Source organism: Schizosaccharomyces octosporus (genome assembly GCF_000150505.1).
Source record: "Schizosaccharomyces octosporus yFS286 unplaced genomic scaffold supercont6.1, whole genome shotgun sequence".
Taxonomy (NCBI): Eukaryota; Fungi; Ascomycota; class Schizosaccharomycetes; order Schizosaccharomycetales; family Schizosaccharomycetaceae; genus Schizosaccharomyces; species Schizosaccharomyces octosporus.
This window is the reverse complement of record NW_013185619.1, coordinates 898,884-920,344: the sequence shown is the minus strand read 5'-3', so window position 1 is coordinate 920,344 and position 21,461 is coordinate 898,884. Positions and strand designations below refer to the sequence as shown.

Sequence of the window (21,461 nt, the reverse complement as noted above, 5' to 3'; positions counted from 1 at the left end):
ATTATGACACGTACCGCGTCTCCTTAATGCTGATACTGTAACAAAGATGTGTATGATGCACATCGTAAAACATAGAATATGATTCAAATGCTCTGGTGTGTTAAAGGCCTCTTGTGCATGGGCTCTCATTCATTCAATAGTTCATTAGCATAAACATCTCTCGCTTTAAATGAACAGCGAAAAGAAGTAAATTATTTCAAACGTATATTCTATTTATTAGTTTTCTAAATTATAGTGTAAACAACGACGGCTTTGACTATGTATGTCTATTCTTTATCCGCACCAAAAAGACAAAGTAGCGTTTGATTAGTCTTTTAATATATTATTCTCCTTTCATCACGTTTAAGACCACTTCGTAAATTTCATGCTCTTCAATCATTATATAGCGACTTTTGTTCACTGTCCAAACAGGGTATTGACCACCTAAACATGTTTAGCATCAGGAAACCTGACATTATAATCAGCCTCAGAAATTTTGGAGGCTATAATATTGCGGCCACCAAACCATCTCTGGTGAAGACCAAGAACTGCTTTTTCACATTCTTCGGGTGTCTTAAACTTGACAAAGATTTCACCGGCATCAGTTGGTACTACGGTGATGTGCATTACTCTTCCATATTTATTTTCACATTCTTCACGAACGTCTTGTTCAAGTTCCTCTACCCATGTAGCAGAAGTTTCCCTAGAAAAAAGTGTTAGGAGAACATATTACGACAATACAGCAAGATTTACACTTACTCTTTAGGATCAAACATATTTTTCAGAATAACAGATCGATATCGGCTTGGATCGGGCTGAACTTCCGTCATTCTATACGATTGTTAGTGCTTCTGAAACTAATCCTTGGTAAATAGACATACGGGACAGGGGTAGTATCATCAGTTCGTGCAAGCTTTTTCATAAGCTCGTCACGTGAAATTGTACGACCCTCCTCATCACTAGGAGACAAAGGTTCTGCTTCTGGAGACAAAGCCCTAGATGTTGAGAAGGAAGTCTGGCGTCCCCGTCCTTGACGAGAATGAGAGTGTTCAGTTCGATTCATCATGTCATCAAATCGTCTCAACATGGAACTAGTTGTTTCCGTAGTAAACTTATCATTGCCTAAACAAACCCGCATGTTTCTTCCAGCTAAATCAAACCCATTCATTTTTTCAAGCGCATTTCGTGCACACTTTGGATCTCGGTATCTAAACATATGTTAGTAAATTGAAAATCAGACCATAATCTCATACTGTATATAGCCAAAACCTTTGCTTCTATTTTGGTCATCTCGCTGCAAACGAACAAGTTCAATCTCACCAAACGGCTCGAAAATGGCTTTTACATCTTCATCACTAAGGTTGAAGTGAATATTAGCAATACATAATCTGTGAAAAGGAATTTCCGCATTTGCTGCCCGTGTCGTCCTGAAAATAGTTAGCTACTGAACACTTAATGAAATAACATACTCTGCTGCTTCGCGAGCTTTACGGTTTTTCTCGGCTTCTGTGAGCTGAACAATGACAGGAATACCTAAAAGACGCTTTCCTGAGAGAGAAAGCGCATGCTGAACAGAGTCCTCGTCCCGAAATTCTACATATGCAACACTAAAAAAAGTGTTAATAAAAAAATAAAAGTGAAGTTCACTTTGCCATACCCTTTGGAGCGGCCGCTAACTTTGTCTCGGACGATCTGAGCATCACGAACAGGACCGGCATTTTCGAAAAAGTCGTATAATTCCCTAGTAGTTAATCTATTTGCTAATTGAGAAACAAAAACGGTACGTCTATCAAGGTCGTCATCATTTATGGGAGAGGGATCACGAGCCCGAGTTCTTCCTCTACTGCGATCACGACGGCGACTTCGGCGCTCATGCTCGTCGTCGTCATCCCGTCGACGAGGACGATGCTCTTCGCGGTAACGATTGCGCCTGCTAGAATAGCGAGGAGGACTCTGAGAGCTTTCCTCGTATCGGCGATAAGAACGATCGCTGCGCGAGTACCGCCTACGTGATCGAGGGCTTCTATCGCGCACGCCATCAGGAGAGCGATAGCGACGGGTAGTTCCTGGAGAAGGAGATCGTGAGTAAGAACTACCTCTTCTGGAAACTGGACTTGAGGTACGGTGAGTAGAACGGCGAGGTCGCTCCACTTCACGTTCATCTGATGAATGAGCTGGGCGAGATCTGCTTTCGCTGTAGCGATAGCCCATTGAAACAGGAGGAGGTGTTAAGCGACCATCATTGCCATGATCCCGATAAGTTTTATGGGAACTGGAAACAGATGTCGACAGTACGCCATTGGGCTCACGGTTTGGAGGATTAGGAGCGGAGGTAGCCGGATGACTCTCTTGTACATTTGAAGATACAGATGAGACAGGTTGCTGTTGTGAATTAGTGGATTCAGAAGAGTTCTGGAGTAAAGAAGTTAGTTATCCAAATTTTGTTAAGGACATCCACACAGTCCGTTTAAAGAACTTGTGGAAGATTCATACTTATACGTATAAGTATAAGTATTTAAATTATCATACCTCTTGCTTACGAAACGGAGCCTCTGCCAAGGCTTCTGCATCTAGATACATTTTGGAAACAGACTTTGAAACAAAACTTGATGTAAAACAAACCGATTAGAAGAAAGAACGGACTCTCAAAAAGAGAAAAACGTAATAGAATCCAAGCAATCAATGAAAAGATGAAAACGACGAATGTAAATGATTCCAAAGCAATTGCTGAATGTCAGCAATAAAAGAGATGAAACAACTCGAAAAATTGAGTGAAATGGCAAAATATAGTTTATATAAAACAATAAAAACACTGTTAATATACTGAAACCGGAATCCAGTGAACTCTTTGCTTCTGATGTTCTTGACAGTTGTGCGTCCAGATTGGAGGCGAAAACGGATCCAGTTTACCGCATTTGTAATCTTCATCGGTAACTTAGCTTCCGATGAAGTTTAACGATGATAATAACCTGATTTTTGTAAATGCCCCTCCCTTACCCATTTGACCGCCGGGGGCTATGATTTAAAACACAGTACTTATAGCTATACTTATCCTGCCGTCTGCAAAATTCTGCAATATTACCAATTGAAGCAGTATTCGTAAATTCACGAGTACTTTATTTTTAGTTCCTATAATTTTCAAAAAGAAAATTAAATTGGCTTCATTCTTCTTGTTTATATCGTCAGCCAATTTATAAAGGTCTTGCCACTAAAAGTTGGATTGTACCGCAGAGGACATTTATAAAAAAGGAAAGATACTTAATCTTTTAGTGAAAACTCGTTTTCTCCAAAACTTGCACTTGGATTTCTTGCATCATGATTAATTTACCTAATCCCTGTATCATCTTATCAGATGGTGTTGAGTATGATGGTATGTGGTATTAACAGGAAAAGAAGCATTGTGTTTCTGAATGCCTCTGACTCTATTGACTTTGCATACTAATATAACTTTTAGTAACCAACGGAGTTTTGGCTAGGCCTGAATATGCCGAAGTTGTCCATCGCTATCAAGCGAAGGATGTTGGTGACCTTGTCAAGAGCAATGGTAGTGGCAATCAGAAAGACTCACTGACACTTCGTGCACTTTTGGAAAGTGACTCGAAACCCGTCAAAAATAAAGAGTTTAGTGATCTAGTCGATCAAAACATTGGTGACGGTTATGGTAACGATTTTGTTGTTAAGCCTACCAATCTCGACAAGGATTATGAAAAGAATCGATTTTTGGATTTGAAGAAACCTATGTTGCCCCAGATTCTTTTTAGCAATATGTCTAAAGAAGTGTATTTGGACCAAGTTCATCGACCACGTCACTACAATGGAAGCGGTTCAGCTCCTTTGTTTGGTAATTTCTTGGAACCATTTAGTAAGACTCCTTGGTATGTGATTCCTATGATTTGGATCCCTTGCATTACCTATTTCTTTATGGAGTCTTGTACGGTTCTTCCATTTCCTGTCGCCTTGTTAATGTTTTTCGTCGGCATTGGTGTCTGGACCATCGTGGAATACTTTATGCATCGTTGTCTATTTCACTTGGATGAGTATACCCCTGATCATCCCGTATTTCTTACTCTCCACTTTTTATTCCACGGTGTTCATCATTTCTTGCCAGCTGACAGATATCGCCTCGTTATGCCTCCGGCTCTTTTCATAATCTTTGCTACGCCTTGGTACCGTTTGGTTCGTTTGTTCTTCCCTTACCATTTGGCCATTGCTGGCTTTTCTGGTGGTGTCTTTGGTTATGTCTGCTATGACTTGACTCACTACTTTTTGCATCATAAGCGCTTGCCTCAAGGATACTTCACTCAATTGAAGACATGGCACTTGGACCACCACTACAAGGATTACAAAACCGCCTTTGGAGTCACCAGTGCATTTTGGGACCGCGTATTTGGGACTATTGGACCCTCTTTGAGTACTCAAGCAGCCCCTGCTGACACCGTCAAAGCTAAGTAAGCAAAATCTTTGTTTTATAGAGTGGGCTTCTTGTTTGAGAGCTAAGCTATCCTCTGTGTTGGTTATTGTGCCAACGCAGCAGTACAATGTAATTTTAAGTCTTTGGACAGTAATGACTTATTATCTTGTATGATAATCGCCGGGTGGATTATTTTCCTATGTCATTATTTTACCAATCAAAACAGCTTTTCGTTATTCATTGATTCCCTCTTTTTGTACGTTTTACTACCGCCTGGTGGCCTAATTAAATTATTCTTAGTGTTCTATTTACGGTTTCCGCGGGTGAGAGCATTGATTTTTAAAAATCCTTCCTGAGCAAGGTCTGCGAAACCCTCCTGTTTTTGTTTTTGTCCTTATTATTATTGATTGAGTTATTGTATGAAGTTTATCAGGTTCTTCCTCAGTAAGTATATTAAAAGAATAATATTCATTAACCGTATTAATTCACAAAAGACGAGTAGTTGTATTGTAACCGTAAGTAACGCAACCTAAAGAGGAATACCATTGTTAAAAAAACGAAATCATCTATAAACAATATTTACCTTCTTCTTCTTGCTAGTCTACGTGGCTAGCAGTGAACTTTGAAGGATTTACTGTGGCCACGATTCTGCAAAAATAAGAGCTTCAAAAAACAATCAAAAAAGATACTGAAAGGGGTGGGACTCGAACCCACGAGCTTTCGCACTAGTGCCTTAAACTAGCTCCATAACCACTCGGACACCCTTCCGTTTGATGCTTCCTTAGCAAATAATACATTACTATACCAACTTTAAATGGTTTATTTTCTAAAAGTAGAAAAGAGCTTGAATGAAATAAAAGTAAAATTCAGGTAGAGTATGTGTGCAATGCATTTAGGAATAGCATCCTGTTATTTAATATCATAGAAACAATCAACAGCTCACAAATTGTTCACGTCAATGGGTTCTTATCACATAGAGATGACATCAGCTTTGATGTTTAACTTGCAGAAGACGGTTTCGTTCTTCTGACAAGAACCATACTGTAGGAAGAGCATTGTTTTTGGATTCTATATACTTTTCTGTTGTTTGTTAGAGAGATTAACAAACATTAAACTAATTCGAGTCAGCTTCACCTTAGTTTAATACACGAGTGTGGATTTATAATAACTTCTTTTGAAAGACGATTGACCATTTTTACGAGTTTCATTTTCTTCCCTTTTTTTTCTCTGTTCAAGTGTGAATTAACCGACGGAAAATGTTGATTGCTGCTTTGGGTCCTAACATTCCGTTTCCCGCCTATGGTGTGGGTACGGCATTATACAAAAAGGATAACTCTAAATTTCAGACAGAAACTGTAGATTCCGTGAAAAAGGCTATCGAAAATGGATTTACTCATATTGACTGCGCTGAGATTTACGGAAATGAGGAAGAAGTCGGTGCTGCCCTTAAAGATCTCAAAGTACCACGCGAAAAATTATTCATTACGTCAAAGGTTTCGCGCGGTATTGAAGATATTCCAGCGGCCTTGAGCACTTCTCTCAAGAAACTTGGACTTGACTACCTAGATCTTTACTTGCTTCATGCTCCCAGGTTCTTTTATGAGAAAAAGATTCCCCTCTCGAAGGGCTGGGAAGCAATGGAAACTGAACTTGGTCAAGGCCGACTTCATGCTATTGGTGTTTCAAATTTCTACGTAGAGGATCTGGAGAAATTAATGGAGACTGCCAAGATACCCCCGCGCGTCAATCAAATAGAATTCCATCCTCAGGTTTTCACACGCTCAAAGTCTCTCCTTGATTACTGTAGAAGCAAGAATATTCTTGTCGAAGGCTACAGTTCTCTTCGTCCCCTTACAAAGGAACCTGAAGGACCAGTTAGCAAACTTGCCAAGTCCCTTGCCGAGAAATACAATGTTTCCGATTCTTTGATACTGTTAGCTTGGTCCAGTAGCCAAGGTGTTGCCCCCGTTACCACTACATCCAAAGTAGAACGCATGAAGGACTATCTGACTTACAAGACGGTAAAGCTTGAACAAGCAGACATAGATGCTCTCACCGAAGCTGGAGAAGAATCCAGTAGACCATTACTATATCTTTAGACGATTGTGATTGATTAACTATTCCCTTGATTTGCTGCAAGTGACATTGCTCTTCTGATTTAATTTTCTGAATGTTTATTTTATGCTGATTTTGAACAATATAATGAAATGAATCTTATTATGCCCTTACTTTATTCAATCAGCGCCTTCCAATCGCTTCATGTAACGTAGCTAATTGTTTTATATTGCTTTACTGGAACATCTATTTGCTACCTATTTTCGTTTTTCGTATTTTTAGTAGATTCAATTTACTAAAGCAAATGATTAACTTAATGATGACAAAAGCAATAGCATTCATTAAACGTAATTAGAAAAATTACAGACATTAAAGCAAATATAAAACAATCATCACGAACATATCGGAAAAATTAGATGATTATTGCAGTGTACAACATAACTTCATATCAAACTTAAGCAGAAAAATGAAGACGACCATCTAACCATTGGTTCAACATCTCGAGACTAACCTCAGGCTGGTTGAAAGGTACCATGTGACCAGCTTCATATATACGGAGGTAAGAAAAGTTCTTGTAGGTCTTACCACGGCCAGCTTCAGACCCAGCAGGGCTCCAAGGAACCAAGTTAGACTCATAGAATTCTCTATGTCCACTCCATTCCAAAGCATCAGTCCAGGCTTCATTACCCATATAGTTGCAGATGTAGTCAGCATCACCAGCATAGATAAGAACAGGCAGGCCAGCTTCCAAAATTACAGTAACATCATCACGGAATGTCTTACGCATCCAGTCACCCTTAAACAAGAAGCCGATGTTAACTTGAGTATTGCAACCCTTGAAACCTTGTTCAACACCAAGAGCTTCAATAACTTCTTCTTGATTCAAGTACTTTTCAATAGCTGTAACTTCGGGATAGCACAAGCTTTCAGGGTCACGGCATTGTTCACGGATGTCATAGACGTTCAAACCAGTCTGTTGGAAAGGACCCATCATAGCGTTGTTGCAGTAGAGAGAAGCACCAACGCAGATGGGTGTGAAACCGGTTTGATAGCAAGCGGCAGTCAACTTCGAGCAAGTACCGTAAGCATCAGTCAAACGGTCGCACTGCTCCTGAGGCATGATTGGGCCGTATGGGCTTTCACAGGCCATTTTTCCATAATAGTAGTATTGGACAAGAGGATCAGTAAGACCATTACCAATTGCAACACTCTTCAAGTTGATGAAGGATTTAAGGTGTTCATAGCCGGTAGCAACAAAGTCATTAGCACCTTGGTTATGTTCGATAATTTCTTTCGCGAATTGAGGAATGTAGTGACCAGCATAAGATTCACCAGTGATATGAAATGGAAGATGAGCATATTGGGGGAACTTGGCAAAGAACAAGGTTAAGAAGGCATACACATCTTTACCGGCAGTAATTGTGTCCAGAACAGATCCATCACCATTGCTAAAACCAGCACCGACAGGCTGATCGAGGAAGATAACGGAAGCATTGGAGTTCCAGCTATGAGGATTATATTCGGGCTTCAGCGTTTCAACATTGATGCGAGAAGGCCCTAATTCCAAAAATAAACCAGTCATAGAAGAACAGCCTGGGCCACCATTCAACCATAGAACCACCGGGTCGTTTACAGGATCGTTGCGCGACTCAAAGAACCAAAAGAATAGATGTCTGTCATCATCGACATCAAGGTAACCGGTTTCTTGTTTGACAGTGTCAATACCAAGAGATTCGGGGTTTGACTTCTTAATACGTAACGTATGGTCTGGGAAAGCCTTCATTTTTACATGCTCACCATTTTCCTGCTCGATAAAGTAGACACCTTCCTTCTCCTTGTTTCCCTTGGAATTATGAGATTCGGAAGGAGAATGTTCAAATGCAGTTTCAGGATCGATGTTGGCAGCCTTAAGCATTTCGAGGTAAGCAAATTGCTCAGGTGTAAGATCATTCAAATTCCAGATACCGTCTTCCTTGAAGGAAGTCTTCTTTTGCTCTTCTGGTACTTCCTTTGCTATGTGAACAGGCATATTACCAAAATATTCAATGTCAAGGGCTTCTAAGAAGCTAGCAAACTCCTCAGAGATGTTATCAACATTGCCATTTTGCATAAGTTCACCAAAGGCTTCTAAGATGAGGATATCGCGTTGGATGCCATCGAATTCATCCTCTTCCTTTTTAGAGTCATTCTTCTCCTCTTTGGATTTATGATGCTTCTTATTAACACCTTCGGTCTGTTCAGGAGAAGAGGAATGACCCATCTTCTTTTTCTTATGAAGAGGTTTCTTATGCTTCCTCTTCTGATCACGATCCTCTTGCTTTTCTTCAGGATATTTTGAAAAGAAAGCCTCATCGTCCTCCTTCATATGTTTATCTTTGGAATCCATGCCATTTGCTTTACGGTCTTTGCAAGGGCAAGGTTTTTTCTTGTTTTTAATGTCCTTATGTTTGATAGAATCTACCATTTCATCCAAATCGTCTTCGACATCTTCAAAAATGTCGTCGACGCGATCAGCCATGTCCCGAATGAAGTCCAAAGCCGGGCGGAACATACCTCCCATCTTGTCTTTTACCGAAGGATGGTTGATTCCTTCCGTAGACGGGACATGAACAGGATTTAAAGAATTCCCATTCTCGGGTCTTACAGCTTCAGAGGCATGAGTTTCACCGATCCTTTCATCAACAATTGCGAAATCCCCGCCAGCTTGTTCATAATTTATTTTACCCATAAACTGAGCAGAAGCTGCACAGGTAAGTAAAAAGTAGAGGAAAGATTGTTGAAGTTGCATGATCGTAAGAGCGAGAAAATAGAATAAATCTGAAAAAGAATGTATTTAAACGCAGTGTTGTCTTGGGTTTTCAAAACCACCAATTGAAGTTCAAGAAAGCAAAGAGAACCTAGCAATAGAACTCAAAAACCTCCTTCTCGTATTAAACTACAATCTAGCTAACTGTAACGTTTGCTTACTAAAGTGAATGGTGGATGGTAAAAGGTAAGTTCCTTAGGCCCGGAGCAGGTGTTTGTAAGTTCGATAAGCCTTTATGACGCATGCAGCATACAAATTAAGTATCATCATGCGATAGCTGTTATCTACTCTAGGGTACATAATCGCAGAATAGCGCAGTTTCTACAATTACTTTAGAAAACAAAATGATATAAGCTACTTTGAGACAAAATGGAAAATCGTAAAAATGCTAAATTGCTTATTCGCTAATTGATGAATGGCATTTAGAGCCTTGATGTATTAAACTAGTACAATTATCTCCCTATCTATTTTATTGTTCATAAAAGCCATGTAAAACAGATTTTATGAAAAGAAAACCGTCTTGGGCTTTCCAGCGATCATTCTCACCACACATATGCCTTATCTGTCACTTTTCATAAAACAAAAAAAAGAAGAAATAACATTATCCATCTATACCAAAAACAATTTAGCGAAGGTTATAAGATTTTTGGCCCTTGGAATTCGGCTTTTCCAAACGAGAGTTACCACAAATAATAAAAAAATGGAATATGAAAACAATGACGGATGATGCTCAGTAAATAAAGAAATAATAGTATTTCAACGAAAATTACACTCACAGCACCAAATTCGACTTTTTAAACGATAGGCTTGTTTGCCTTCATATACTCTTGGGCTTGAAAGAGTAACCATTGCTTATCATGAGGAACTGGGGGTATTAGAATACCTTAATACAAAAGATAAAACTTCACATACTGTAAGCACGAAAATGACGGTCATAGACCAAAGGCACGCAATCGTAAATTTCGTCAAAAAAACCATAGAAATGAGAGATATCCAATGTATCTTGAATTGGGTGTTCTAATGATATTTGACGTTAGTTTGGCCAACAACTAACACTTCTAATGGAGACGAATTACCTTGACCTGTAGAATAAACACCTAATATGTCTGTGAATGTGTTAGCACGAGTAAATCAAAAAAAAAAAAAAAAAGAAAAAAAAAGAAAAAGCGTCCACTATTTTTCTGGAATATCAGTTTACATACATTCTATGGCTGACCGTATACTGCAATGGTCACTCCAAATTCGAGTTTTTGGATCAGACTATACCCAAAAGATTATTAGCAAAATTTGAAAATTAAGATCATAAAAAAGGAAACGATTATTCACATTACACTTTGTTGAATCAGTAGTATACTAAAAGAATGGCGTTAGTACAAGACTGAATCGTGTTTTTAATGCTCTTGTTAGGTATAATCCAGCATCAGTTGGTTTTGGGGAAAAACAAAACATACATATGTACCTCAGATGGTGGAGGAGTCATTTTGATTGATTTATCAGAAGCCTTAAGGAAAGAGGAATGATGGAACGAACTATATAAGAACTTGCTAATTGATGTCGGCGAAGAAAGAAAATTGAAAACCCTGAATGTTTTATAGATAGAAAAAAGTAAACAACTGCTGTTTATTCTCTCTTTATTGTCAGTATCCCAACTGTAAGTCTAAAAGTAGCTGTTTTGTAGAGTCACTGAGGAAAGCGTTTAGTGTGATCCCCCATATTGTCCTTGCCCTTTCCACCATCCTAATTTTACCAGAAGAGAAGAGGAATACTATTAGATTGTTTCTTTTTCAGAAAGAAGATATTGTTACCGTTTTCTCAATAAAGATTCCGTTATTTTGTGTCATCGTTTATCCTAAGGGTATTCGCATTCTTTCGTGATGTTTGTTTCCAGAGGAGTTCAAAGAATTTCGCAATTACCCAATTCTTTATTCTATACTTTTCCGCTTATAATTGCTAAGCGTAATTACCAAAGTGCTACCTTGGAGACTCGTCCCCCAATTTCCGGTAAGAAAGCTCAGATTTTAAAGCATGCTTTGGAGCATGTCCCTCAACTTGGCTTCTCTGAAGAAGCCATAAAAATGGGTGGTCGCTCACTTGGGTATAGCAATCTTCCTACAGCACTTTTTCCCTCTGGTTCTATGAACCTCATTTCATACTTTCTATTACAACAACGTTATGCTTTAAGAGAACAGAAGAATCATCTTACTTTGATGCAAAATACTACTGAAAAAGTAACTCATTTGATTTGGTCTCGTCTCCAAGCAAACCGAGATGTTATGGAACACCTGCCACAGATGATTGCAACGTGTGTAGCCCCTTCCAATCTTCCCTCATCGATTAAGTCTTTGGCAGATCTTTCAGACGAAATACTTTATCTTGCCCAAGATAAATCTGCTGATTTCCACTGGTATACAAAGCGTGCTGTCGTGTCAGCCATCTACAGTGCATCCGAATTGTTTATGACGAAAGATAACTCGCCCAATTTTCAAGCTACTTATGATTTTGTTCAACATAGAGTTCAACATGCCAAGGCCTTGAATAATCTTCGTGAAGATTTTTTGGAATGGGGTTCCTTCCAATTGAATGCCATTCGATCAATCCTTCGTTCTCGAGGTATTTGAGTTAGATAGTAATGCGGTGTTGACTTTTGAGTTTAGTTTCAAAGTAAATTACTATAAAAAAAAAAAAAAAGGATTATCTTACTAAATGTTGTTTGGCTATCTTGTTTTGGTGATTTTATTTTTATGGTAGAAGAATTAAGAGTACTGAATTGATTACAAGAATGTATCATATGTAAATCAATTCATTCTGTTAATTATTTATTAATAAATAAAATCACATTAATGATGCAAAGTAATTCGCGTATTTTTTATATACGTGTTAGCATATTCTCGTCTGGTATTTGCGTCTGTAGTTTGAGGTAGCAGTTACTTGAATACAACGATAATGACTTGAATGTATAGAAAAACAATCTTTATTTGAAGATATAGGTTATTCAGTATTCTTTTTGGTTATTATTCTGCTGGCATTTAATCACTCTCAAAAGATCTTCACCCCACACACGGCTCCGACCCTTTTTGAAGACATAGTCGTTTCTCTTGCTTAAGACAGCATTAACCTTCCGATATGGGGCTACCACTTCATATATTACGAAACCCTTCTTTAATATCTTCTTACTTCTCTGCGAGCAAGAGCGGTTCTTGGGCATCCGTTCTGCTGAAGGCCGTCGGAGTACTCTCAAGAGATTCCAGATGGCATGCAGATCTTCTTAGCGTTCTGACTGAGGAAATGCAATCTTTAAATAAACAACTCAATTCTTGGACTGGAAACAACCCGCTACTAGATCGAATTACCGAACCGTATAAACGTTCAGACACCCAGTTTTTTCATCCGCTTTTAGTTTTATTAATGTCACGAGCTTCAAGAGTGGAAGGTGATACAAGTCAGCAAATGTTTCAGAGATACAAGCAATTGTCACGTGTTACAGAATTAATTCATGCCGCTAATCTTATCCATATCAATATCCGAGAAGACCAAAGCACTGAAGAGCTGAAATTGGCAACATTGGTTGGTGATTATTTATTAGGAAAAGCTTCCGTTGATCTTTCGCACCTAGAAAGTAATGCTGTAACAGAATTAATGGCCTCTGCTATTGCAAACCTAGTGGAAGGACACTTCATGAAGGCAGGGTCATCACCTGCAGATATGCAAGCAAATGAACGGATGCTTTTACTTCAGTCGGCATTTCTACCGGCAAAAGCTTGTTTATCCGCTAGCATTCTAAATAATGCCTCAGCACATATAAATAAAGCATGTTTTACCTATGGAAGGTTCTTGGGTCTATCTATGCATGTAGCGCATGAAGATTTACCGGAGAAGATGGACTTGAAGATGAAGAAACTGGAAGTTCTAAATGATTATCAAAAAAAAGCTAAAGATGCATTGACTGTCTTCCCAGACGTGGAAGCTAAGCAAGCATTAATTGAAATTGCTGACCGAGTATCAATTGCATAAAAATTTATCTAGAAATATTGTCCAATGGTTTCAGATATGGTCATGGATGAGAAAAACGGTCGGTGTCTGTTGAAGTCTCTTTAATTCAAGGCATTTTATACTCGTAAAAAAACCATCAAGCATTCATAAATGAAACAATTTGGTTGCTACAAATTGTAACCATGAAATAACTCTAATTCTAGTTTCGTACATAGTAGATAGCGTCCAAGGATGCTATGAATTTTTACCCACGGCATTTGGGATTGAAAACTTTGGACTTTTTGGAACCTTTTATCCTCATATAAGGATGCAATCTTTTCTAATACCTTCTTTTCGGATGGATTATCCATGTACCATTCGTCTAGAAACTTTGATAGTGCTGAAAAATCAACCTGCCTCTGTTCCAAAAGGTGAAATGACATCTATTCTCGTGTCAGTTTGTATTTCTCTTCTTTTTCATACCCAACGTATAATCCCAGTCTTAGCCACAACATATAGTTTGGTAGCTTCATCGTTCAAATTGCATTCTCGGGCATAACGCTCATCGTTCTTATTGAGAGAGGAAGTCAAGGAACGAAAACATTCCAGTCTCTCCTCTTCAATACAGGCTAGTATGTGTAAAGATCTACTGATAAGGTCTGTATCCCATAGTATAGCTTGCGAAAGTGTCAGATTCAAGTCTTCATTCATGTCTGGAAGGGTTCTAACTTTTAATGCAAAGCAATGGTCAAGGAAGGCCATATTCATAAATAATGGTACAGGAACATATTCTAAAGACTCACATGTACCCAGATTCTCTAGACAAGCTTTCTTGTTAATTTTCTAAGGAGTCTGAAATTTGTTACCTTGTACGATCGCTGCATTCTCACTGGTCTCTTGAAAATGATTTTCAGAAAGAAAAAAGGCCTCCAAAGATTTAAAGGTAGCTGCTATTTGACTATGGTGTATCATGATTCGATTTACGACCTTTGTGTTTATAAAGACACTATAGATCAAATCCTTCTTACTTTTCAAATTCAAGAAAAAAAGATCAATAGTAAGTTTCTGTTCGATGAGAAAGCATTTCTTTCCATATATGGGTCTTTCTATAGGAGAACCGTTTCCTGGGTTGTATTCATTACTGACAAAAGTGTAATATCTAAGACGCTAGACGAATTCTTTATTATTAAAAAAAAATAAAAATAAAAATAAACGAAAGACGAACTCGACTCTCATTTCAAAAGTCTACCTAAATTATTATATCTAGAATAAATATTCTTTTCCACGTTCTATATATCAAAATCGCTTTTATTTATATACTCATTCCTAATTTGTACCACATCGTATCGCAGGGTATAGGAATTGTAAACAATCTAGATATATTTACATATGTATGGAAATTCATTCTATTTGGGCTTTCCCGTAGCTTTTTTTTTGTACATATACATATCTTATTCCTTTCTTAAACGATTTTGGAGGACTAGTTATTTGAATATACGCATAATTGATTTTTGGGAAATACCGTACCAGAAATTCTGCAAGAGTTTGACCAGTTGTAACCATGGAAAGTAGTCATTTTAAAGAAATCAACATCATAGTGAAGGAGCTTTTCTCTCTTAAGTTTCTTATTTTAGAAATTTCAAACACATACTAACATTTGATTTTCACCATTAAATATCGTACTACAATTTGATTAGGTGCATCTTCGCAATTGCAAAGTAAGTGGACTCATCTCTGGTTTTGAGAGAATTGTTTATAAACTTGACTCATTTTTATATTTATATACATATATATATATATATAAATATTTAAATAGGCTATAAAGAGCCCAATCATCCAATTTCATCCAGGTTTGTTTACATCCAACATAAACAAATACTCGACAAATCAAATTTGATCCTCAAAGCGTCCTAAAGTGTTTACTTTTTTTTTTCTCAGAAATCTTTTTCTTATATAAGTCTCTTTGTTTAATGCTTCAAAGATTACTTTTCTTATGAGTAAGAAACCCATAAATCTTCATCTCGGTGTTTTCGGAGAATTACGGTAATTGAACCCATTGATACTCACTGAGAGAACACCACACTGTAAGCATCATAGGAAAGGTAGAAAACCCGCTGGAAACAGCAGAAATCTGGTTTTTATTTATTTATTAGAGAATTCCATTTTCGAGAAGAAACCAACTTGAAGAGTTTTTACGTTATTGGCAAACGAAGAAACGAATTGGAACCTTTGAAAAGGGGAAGCGAAGAAACAGCAAGAAACGGGCTTTATTTGTGAGAATATTGGGTTAACGAATTTTGTTAAATATTAATAATTTCTCTATTTATGTTTCAAAGAAATCCTAATGAAAATTGACTCAAACAACTTTATCCCTTCCAGAGCCATACCGACAGAAGCAGTTTCTACCCATGACGAAAAAAAAGTGACGCCAATTGATAGAGAAAAAAATCTATCCTCAAACATACCTGAGTCTCAAATTGGTCCTGAAGCACAAGGAAGGATCCTTTCGCGTTCGAGCTTGGATTGTCCACCTAAAAACAGTGGTATGCATCCGCTGGAAATTTTTACAGAAACTCAGGTATTCGATGATTCTACAGACCCTTTTGCGCCCCAAACTTCGACAACAACTAGCTCTTATTCGTTCCATAGTCCATCCTCTGATGCAGAATTCTTAGGAAAACACGCCCCATCATCGGCTGGTGCCATTTCACCCACAAGTCCTGCCCCGTTAAACACAGAACACAAGTCCACCCTCCCGAATCGACGTTTACAGCCCGAAAATCAATCCTCCAAAAATGATTTACATGGCAAACGCAGTGATGATCGCAAGGCCAGTTTATCAAATTCAGCTCTAGACGAAATCCCTCCTGATATTGGTTCTGCCAACTGGGCAGAAGCTGTGAAACAGAAGCGATTGAATATGAGACGTCGGCATGAGGAATTAGACGATGATTGCGTTTTAGTAGGAACGCGAGTTTCTGAAGGTCATGAGAATTATGTTACTGCCTATAATATGCTCACGGGTATCCGTGTTGGCGTTTCCCGGTGTCAGGCAAAAATGGACCGAGCTTTGACTCCAACTGATTTTGGGTCTAGACACAAGTATACCTTCGACATAACTGGCAATGAACTCACGCCTTCCGCTAGATACGATTTTAAATTCAAAGACTATGCTCCTTGGGTATTTCGACATTTACGACAGCTCTTCCATCTGGATGCCGCGGATTATCTCGTTTCACTCACTAGTAAATACATCCTTTCTGAACTGGACTCTCCTGGAAAGAGTGGCTCTTTCTTTTACTTTTCACGAGATTATCGCTTCATTATAAAGACTATCCACCGTTCCGAACATAAATTTTTACGAGAAATTCTTTATGATTATTATGAACATGTCAAAAATAATCCAAACACATTGATTTCACAATTTTATGGTTTACATAGAGTAAAGCTTCCTTTTGGGCGCAAAATCCATTTTGTGGTTATGAACAATCTTTTTCCTCCCCATCGTGACATACATCAAACATTTGATTTGAAAGGTTCAACACTTGGGCGTGAGTTAAATGAAAAAGTACCTTCGCAGAATCCGATGTGTACGATGAAGGATACGAATTGGTTACGCAGAGATATGCATCTTCAGTTTGGACCTTTAAAACGTCAAATATTTTTAACTCAGGTCAAAGCCGATATTGATTTGCTTTCTTCTTTAGGTATTATGGATTACAGCCTTTTAGTGGGTATTCATGATCTTAGTCGTGGCAATCGAGATAAAATTCGAAATAGCTTATTATCAGTTTATGATCCCAATGTTTCACAACATCAAGTTCCGGCCACGGGCGCTGGAGAATCCAATGCACATCTCCTACGACAAGTTGTGAATAGCACTGGACCGGTTTCGTTGGATAGATCGTGTAACCGTCTTCCAAGCAACCAATTTATGGAGTACGTAACTTACATAAAAGATTTTTTACTAACTATTTGCCAGAAGAAGTAATTTTATGTTCTATAGTGACGATGGTGGTTTTCAGGCTACAGATGAAATGAACCAACCCGCAAATCATATATTTTACATCGGTATTATCGATTTACTTACGAAGGTTTGACCATCCAATATGTATATTCTTAGTACTAACTATTCTAGTATTCCTATGTAAAAAAAGCAGAGCACTTGTGGAAAGGCATTAATCATTCCGAGTCAGCAATTTCTGCTGTTCCACCTCTCGAATATGCCAACCGGTTTTTTAAGTTCATCGAAAATAGCATAAAGCCGGATCATCTAACTTTGAAACCTGTTCCGATGTTCAAACAACAAAACGATAAAGTTGTCCTTGTAAGCAACCATCAAAATGGAAGCACCAAGGAAACCGAGGAGTCTCCTGGCAGACCAAAAACTAAACCAAGTGAAAATAAATCAAATCCCCAACAAAGTCCTTCACGGAAAAAAAGCTCATCCCCAATCGAGAAGGCATCGGTTTCTCCTAAACGGTTTCCTTTTATACGACCTAACGTAACTGGTAACAATATATCGCCGGCTAAATAATAGTAATTTTGAAGTGCCACCAACTATTCTAATGCATTGAGATGTTTATGCTTTGTTCTTGTATATAATCACTAATCTATCATTTCGTTATTTCTAGGATAAAAGAGCAAGTTGTTTAATAATACTACATAGACCAGGTGTTAATATTTTTATTTAAAGACATGTCACTAGCGCGTTTCTATATATAACATCAAACGATTCCGTAAATGAAAACGATAGGAACCATGCCGATGATCACTGGGTAATTAGGATTAGAATCTCACTTGCTATCTGGTATTCAGACTTATATAAAGTAAAGTAAAGATGGTTGATCTCTTCATTATTAAAGTATATACGTTACTATTTGATTCATCGAATCGGTAAACCCAAATATGTTAATTTGTTAGTTAGTAGCGTCAGCAAGCTCGGCAAGAAAATTGACAACATCTTCAGCTTCAGGGATACACCAATCCGCAACTGTAAGCTTATGTGGAGAACCTACAGTAACAGCAAATGATGAATCCTTGTTAACAAGATTGGCTTTTTTATTTAAAGAACGAAACATATCCTCATCAGTTCTATCATCGCCAGCGCAAAATATAAAAGAAGGAGTGGATTCATCAGAGTAAGAAGACAAAATCTGCTTAACAATCCCACCTTTATTGATACTAGAAGGCCGTACTTCAATATTTGCTTTTCCTCTCATAATTTCAACTTCAAACCTGGAGCAAACCATCTCCTCAAGTAATGTTTCACATTCGATCGCTTGGAATGAACCATTCTCAGGATCCGCTTTTCGATAATGCCAAGTCATACCACAACGCTTTTCTTCAATAAAGGAACCTTGAGTACGATCAGTAAAATACTGAAAAATCTGTTTGACATCTTTCTTCCAAGACAGGTCAAGCAATTCTGCCAGATTTGTCCATTCATCACGGTGAGGCTGACGAACAAAACTTCCATGCTCAGCAGAAAGACCCAGACCAGTAATGTCGTTCATGTACTGTCTTAGAAACTTTTGATCACGACCAGATATGATCCACACCTGGTTTCGTTCATCAGCAGCAAGTGTTCTAAGTGACTTTAACAACTTTTCAGATGGTATAGCTGCATTAGGATCTCTAACAATCGGAGTCAAAGTTCCGTCATAATCTAACATAAACAAACGTCGAGGTGCTTCTTTGTATAAAGACTTAGCATAATTATAATTCAAAACTGGTGTCAGCTCACCAGACTTCGAGGCTGCCAATTTATTGGCCAAAGTACGGATTAATGAAGATGTCCAGGACTGCATGGTATATGTAGTAACTTGTTTGTAAGATTCGTGCTGAATGCTTTTCCTTTTCTCAAGGGGCATGCACAAAACTTCATTGATGATATCGGCCGTCTCATTGTGATCCCAAGGGTTAATTAAAGGAACGTCATGTAACATAGCTGAAGTACCAGTAAACTCTGACAACATAACTATACCCCAGCGATCTCGCTGGCAAACGACATATTCTAATGCAATGTTGCTAATACCCTGACGAATGCTGTTAATAAAAAGGGAATCTGCAAACGTAAGGAGCGCAAAATAATCAGCAGCATCTATTTGATCTTGATAATGTATAATGGGTTTATAATTTTCTGATCCGTAAAGATCGTTAGTTTGATCAATAAGTCTTTGAATATGAGAAGAAAGCTTTGGATGACGGAATGCAGAAGAAATCGTAATTTGAATCAAAACGACTTTGCCACGCCATTCTGGGTATTGTCTTAAGAAACGTTGAAAAGAAATGATTTTTTGAGGAACGCCATAAATTTCGTCTAAACGGTCACGGCCAACAATAACCTTCATACCTTCGTACTTAGACGCGAGTTCATCGATTTTTTCTGAGACAGTGGCATTGCCACTTGATCGAATTACTCGTGGAACATCAATCCCTACGGTCAGGGGACGAACTATGACTCTTTGGGAGTTATAGGAAACCCAATCATGACCACTTTCAAATCCTAAAACACGAGTACAGCAACTGATAAAGTGACGAGCATAGGAATAATCTTCGAATCCAACGAAATCACATTCCAGCAATGCATTAAGGATAGCATTTCGTCTAGGAAAACATCTAGCTATTTCTGAACTCGGGAAGGGATGATGGTGATAAAAGGCAATAACAGCGTCAGGGAATTTTTCACGCACCATTTTGGGAACAAGGAAAAGAGAGTAGTCCTGTACAAAGATCAAATCTCCTGGAGTATATGATTCACATATTTTCTTCGCAAATGCTTCATTCATGGCAACATAGTCGTCCCACCAGTGCTCTTCGTTTTCGTCCACTTCCGCGCTTGTCCAATATTTATAATGAATTAACGGTCGGATAACATTTTCTGCATAAGCAAGCCAGCGAGATTGCGAAGAACGATCTTCACAAAGGATAACCTCATCATCATGTTTTTCTTCATGCGAACAACCAGTAAGCCAAACTGGAATATCCTCTGTCCGCTTATCACAATTCCATTCTTTGTATGATCTCTCGAAATTCTTCAAATCTTTTTTTGTAATTTCTGTTACACTCTCCCCATTCCCTTTGTTTGGTTCATCGGATATCGTCGGAATTGCGCCCGTCCATCCCACTAGCTTTGTCCTCCAGTATGTAGAGTTTGCAAGCCAATTCATGCTTGAATACATTGTGGTCGCTCCTCGGCGACCTGTGAATTCCCATTCACGGGTTTTTTCATGAATCGCCGATTTGAACGGTAAATGTCGCAACACGTAGATGATGCATCCGCTCACCCCCAAACTTTTTAATTCTTGAGGATCCAGTAAGTCTCCAGACAATTCATAAACATTTTCGCGTTTAAAATTCGTTGGTGATTCTGTCGCGTGAGGGTTCATTGGTTTTCTATTCTCCTTTACCTTGCTTTAGACCGGCCCAAATATGAGGGTTTATTTTTTGTAATATTTTTCAATTCAAAGGCTCCGATTTCCACTTTTTCAAATAAAACTCTACGTTTTGATTGTAATAGGTGTTTATGTCGTTGGTTGTAGGAGGATTTATTAATCGCAAACCCGTATGTCACTTTCTATAGAATAACATACCCCACTTCACGTCACTCATAAATCAATTTACTAAATTTGAAGACATAATTATGGATAAAAAGGAACAATAAAGAAAAAAATATTTCTTTTTATGTAGGTGCTTTCATATACATTTATCTTCATTTTCTTTTACTTTACTTCACATATTCTTTTGGTGCACTATTTATTGATCCAGTAAAGATTTGTTAGTAAACAAACATTTTTTCTAGTAGAGTCTGTTTAAACTTACATAATGGTCGCAGAAGGTCATGTCTTAAAAAAAACTTCTATAATCTAAGGTATTTACTTAATTTAATTTAACTATGAAAAACGAATAAATGAAATCAGAAATTATGTAGACCGGACGAAAAGTAAACAACGTATTTAATGAAATACGACACATATAATAACACAATTGTCCAAATGAATCAGACTTCCCAGTACTACTATAAATAGCACTTTTTGGGATAATTATATAAAATGGTAAATAAATCCAACAATGAATGATGTTTGCCCGTCACCAGGTATGCCCTTTGTAAATACAAAGCTAAATAAAAAAAATTCAAATAATCACGAAACAAATGCGTACGACCAAAATCTGCCTGCATTCTTGAAAGAAGAATAATACTCATCTTGGTCATATAGTCGAGATTAATGGGTATCCTTG

At 38.0% G+C, this 21,461-nt stretch overlaps 10 protein-coding genes and 1 non-coding gene across 11 annotated transcripts; 5 read left to right on the top strand and 6 right to left on the bottom strand.

Moving 5' to 3' along the window:
- Positions 1-193: 193 nt before the first annotated feature.
- SOCG_03033 (RNA-binding protein Rsd1) lies at positions 194-3,029 on the bottom strand. The gene is made up of 7 exons (XM_013161523.1): positions 2,509-3,029; positions 1,637-2,391; positions 1,449-1,586; positions 1,233-1,406; positions 861-1,187; positions 739-810; positions 194-682 (listed from the first exon to the last, which is right to left on the bottom strand). Exons 1-7 carry the CDS (start codon positions 2,557-2,559, stop codon positions 424-426), a joined length of 1,776 nt encoding a protein of 591 aa, XP_013016977.1. The 5' UTR covers positions 2,560-3,029; the 3' UTR covers positions 194-423.
- On the top strand, positions 3,001-4,862 carry SOCG_03032 (sphingosine hydroxylase). Its single transcript, XM_013161522.1, has 2 exons — positions 3,001-3,349; positions 3,434-4,862. The coding sequence occupies exons 1-2, from the start codon at positions 3,295-3,297 to the stop codon at positions 4,429-4,431; spliced, it is 1,053 nt and encodes a 350-aa protein (XP_013016976.1). The 5' UTR covers positions 3,001-3,294; the 3' UTR covers positions 4,432-4,862.
- Positions 4,538-9,466, bottom strand: SOCG_03030 (vacuolar carboxypeptidase Y). The gene has a single exon (XM_013161520.1). It carries the CDS (start codon positions 9,231-9,233, stop codon positions 6,900-6,902), a length of 2,334 nt encoding a protein of 777 aa, XP_013016974.1. The 5' UTR covers positions 9,234-9,466; the 3' UTR covers positions 4,538-6,899.
- On the bottom strand, positions 5,080-5,158 carry SOCG_16112. The gene has a single exon. It is a non-coding gene; the product is annotated as a tRNA-Leu (tRNA).
- SOCG_03031 (NADH/NADPH dependent indole-3-acetaldehyde reductase AKR3C2) lies at positions 5,377-6,700 on the top strand. The gene has a single exon (XM_013161521.1). It carries the CDS (start codon positions 5,647-5,649, stop codon positions 6,487-6,489), a length of 843 nt encoding a protein of 280 aa, XP_013016975.1. The 5' UTR covers positions 5,377-5,646; the 3' UTR covers positions 6,490-6,700.
- Positions 9,467-9,621: 155 nt separating the features above from the next.
- On the bottom strand, positions 9,622-10,934 carry SOCG_03029 (uncharacterized protein). Its single transcript, XM_013161519.1, has 6 exons — positions 10,703-10,934; positions 10,583-10,604; positions 10,454-10,511; positions 10,328-10,357; positions 10,164-10,268; positions 9,622-10,116 (listed from the first exon to the last, which is right to left on the bottom strand). The coding sequence occupies exons 1-6, from the start codon at positions 10,729-10,731 to the stop codon at positions 10,046-10,048; spliced, it is 315 nt and encodes a 104-aa protein (XP_013016973.1). The 5' UTR covers positions 10,732-10,934; the 3' UTR covers positions 9,622-10,045.
- SOCG_03028 (ubiquinone biosynthesis protein Coq9) lies at positions 10,918-12,146 on the top strand. The gene has a single exon (XM_013161518.1). The coding sequence runs from the start codon at positions 11,126-11,128 to the stop codon at positions 11,867-11,869; it is 744 nt and encodes a 247-aa protein (XP_013016972.1). The 5' UTR covers positions 10,918-11,125; the 3' UTR covers positions 11,870-12,146.
- On the bottom strand, positions 12,061-14,424 carry SOCG_03026 (Pot1 associated protein Poz1). The gene is made up of 3 exons (XM_013161516.1): positions 14,087-14,424; positions 13,704-14,047; positions 12,061-13,663 (listed from the first exon to the last, which is right to left on the bottom strand). Exons 1-3 carry the CDS (start codon positions 14,190-14,192, stop codon positions 13,409-13,411), a joined length of 705 nt encoding a protein of 234 aa, XP_013016970.1. The 5' UTR covers positions 14,193-14,424; the 3' UTR covers positions 12,061-13,408.
- SOCG_03027 (decaprenyl diphosphate synthase subunit 2 Dlp1) lies at positions 12,111-14,526 on the top strand. The gene has a single exon (XM_013161517.1). It carries the CDS (start codon positions 12,375-12,377, stop codon positions 13,260-13,262), a length of 888 nt encoding a protein of 295 aa, XP_013016971.1. The 5' UTR covers positions 12,111-12,374; the 3' UTR covers positions 13,263-14,526.
- Positions 14,527-15,293: 767 nt separating this feature from the next.
- Positions 15,294-17,879, top strand: SOCG_03025 (1-phosphatidylinositol-4-phosphate 5-kinase Its3). Its single transcript, XM_013161515.1, has 3 exons — positions 15,294-17,159; positions 17,203-17,314; positions 17,359-17,879. The coding sequence occupies exons 1-3, from the start codon at positions 15,565-15,567 to the stop codon at positions 17,755-17,757; spliced, it is 2,106 nt and encodes a 701-aa protein (XP_013016969.1). The 5' UTR covers positions 15,294-15,564; the 3' UTR covers positions 17,758-17,879.
- Positions 17,795-20,950, bottom strand: SOCG_03024 (trehalose-6-phosphate phosphatase Tpp1). Its single transcript, XM_013161514.1, has one exon. The coding sequence runs from the start codon at positions 20,609-20,611 to the stop codon at positions 18,140-18,142; it is 2,472 nt and encodes an 823-aa protein (XP_013016968.1). The 5' UTR covers positions 20,612-20,950; the 3' UTR covers positions 17,795-18,139.
- Positions 20,951-21,461: the final 511 nt, after the last annotated feature.

Coding starts and splice junctions, on each gene's coding strand:
- SOCG_03033 (XM_013161523.1), bottom strand. CDS start 2,559: ATGTATCTAGATGCAGAAGCCTTGGCAGAGGCTCCGTTTCGTAAGCAA. Junction 2,392..2,508: donor CTCCGTTTCGTAAGCAAGAG/GTATGATAATTT, acceptor TCTTTACTCCAG/AACTCTTCTGAATCCACTAA. Junction 1,188..1,232: donor AAAGGTTTTGGCTATATACA/GTATGAGATTAT, acceptor ACATATGTTTAG/ATACCGAGATCCAAAGTGTG.
- SOCG_03032 (XM_013161522.1), top strand. CDS start 3,295: ATGATTAATTTACCTAATCCCTGTATCATCTTATCAGATGGTGTTGAG. Junction 3,350..3,433: donor AGATGGTGTTGAGTATGATG/GTATGTGGTATT, acceptor TATAACTTTTAG/TAACCAACGGAGTTTTGGCT.
- SOCG_03031 (XM_013161521.1), top strand. CDS start 5,647: ATGTTGATTGCTGCTTTGGGTCCTAACATTCCGTTTCCCGCCTATGGT.
- SOCG_03030 (XM_013161520.1), bottom strand. CDS start 9,233: ATGCAACTTCAACAATCTTTCCTCTACTTTTTACTTACCTGTGCAGCT.
- SOCG_03029 (XM_013161519.1), bottom strand. CDS start 10,731: ATGACTCCTCCACCATCTGAGGTACATAT. Junction 10,605..10,702: donor CCACCATCTGAGGTACATAT/GTATGTTTTGTT, acceptor CCATTCTTTTAG/TATACTACTGATTCAACAAA. Junction 10,269..10,327: donor TGTTTATTCTACAGGTCAAG/GTAATTCGTCTC, acceptor AAATATCATTAG/AACACCCAATTCAAGATACA.
- SOCG_03028 (XM_013161518.1), top strand. CDS start 11,126: ATGTTTGTTTCCAGAGGAGTTCAAAGAATTTCGCAATTACCCAATTCT.
- SOCG_03027 (XM_013161517.1), top strand. CDS start 12,375: ATGGGGCTACCACTTCATATATTACGAAACCCTTCTTTAATATCTTCT.
- SOCG_03026 (XM_013161516.1), bottom strand. CDS start 14,192: ATGATACACCATAGTCAAATAGCAGCTACCTTTAAATCTTTGGAGGCC. Junction 14,048..14,086: donor GAATGCAGCGATCGTACAAG/GTAACAAATTTC, acceptor TTAACAAGAAAG/CTTGTCTAGAGAATCTGGGT. Junction 13,664..13,703: donor AGACTGGGATTATACGTTGG/GTATGAAAAAGA, acceptor ACACGAGAATAG/ATGTCATTTCACCTTTTGGA.
- SOCG_03025 (XM_013161515.1), top strand. CDS start 15,565: ATGAAAATTGACTCAAACAACTTTATCCCTTCCAGAGCCATACCGACA. Junction 17,160..17,202: donor CCAAGCAACCAATTTATGGA/GTACGTAACTTA, acceptor ACTATTTGCCAG/AAGAAGTAATTTTATGTTCT. Junction 17,315..17,358: donor TTATCGATTTACTTACGAAG/GTTTGACCATCC, acceptor TAACTATTCTAG/TATTCCTATGTAAAAAAAGC.
- SOCG_03024 (XM_013161514.1), bottom strand. CDS start 20,611: ATGAACCCTCACGCGACAGAATCACCAACGAATTTTAAACGCGAAAAT.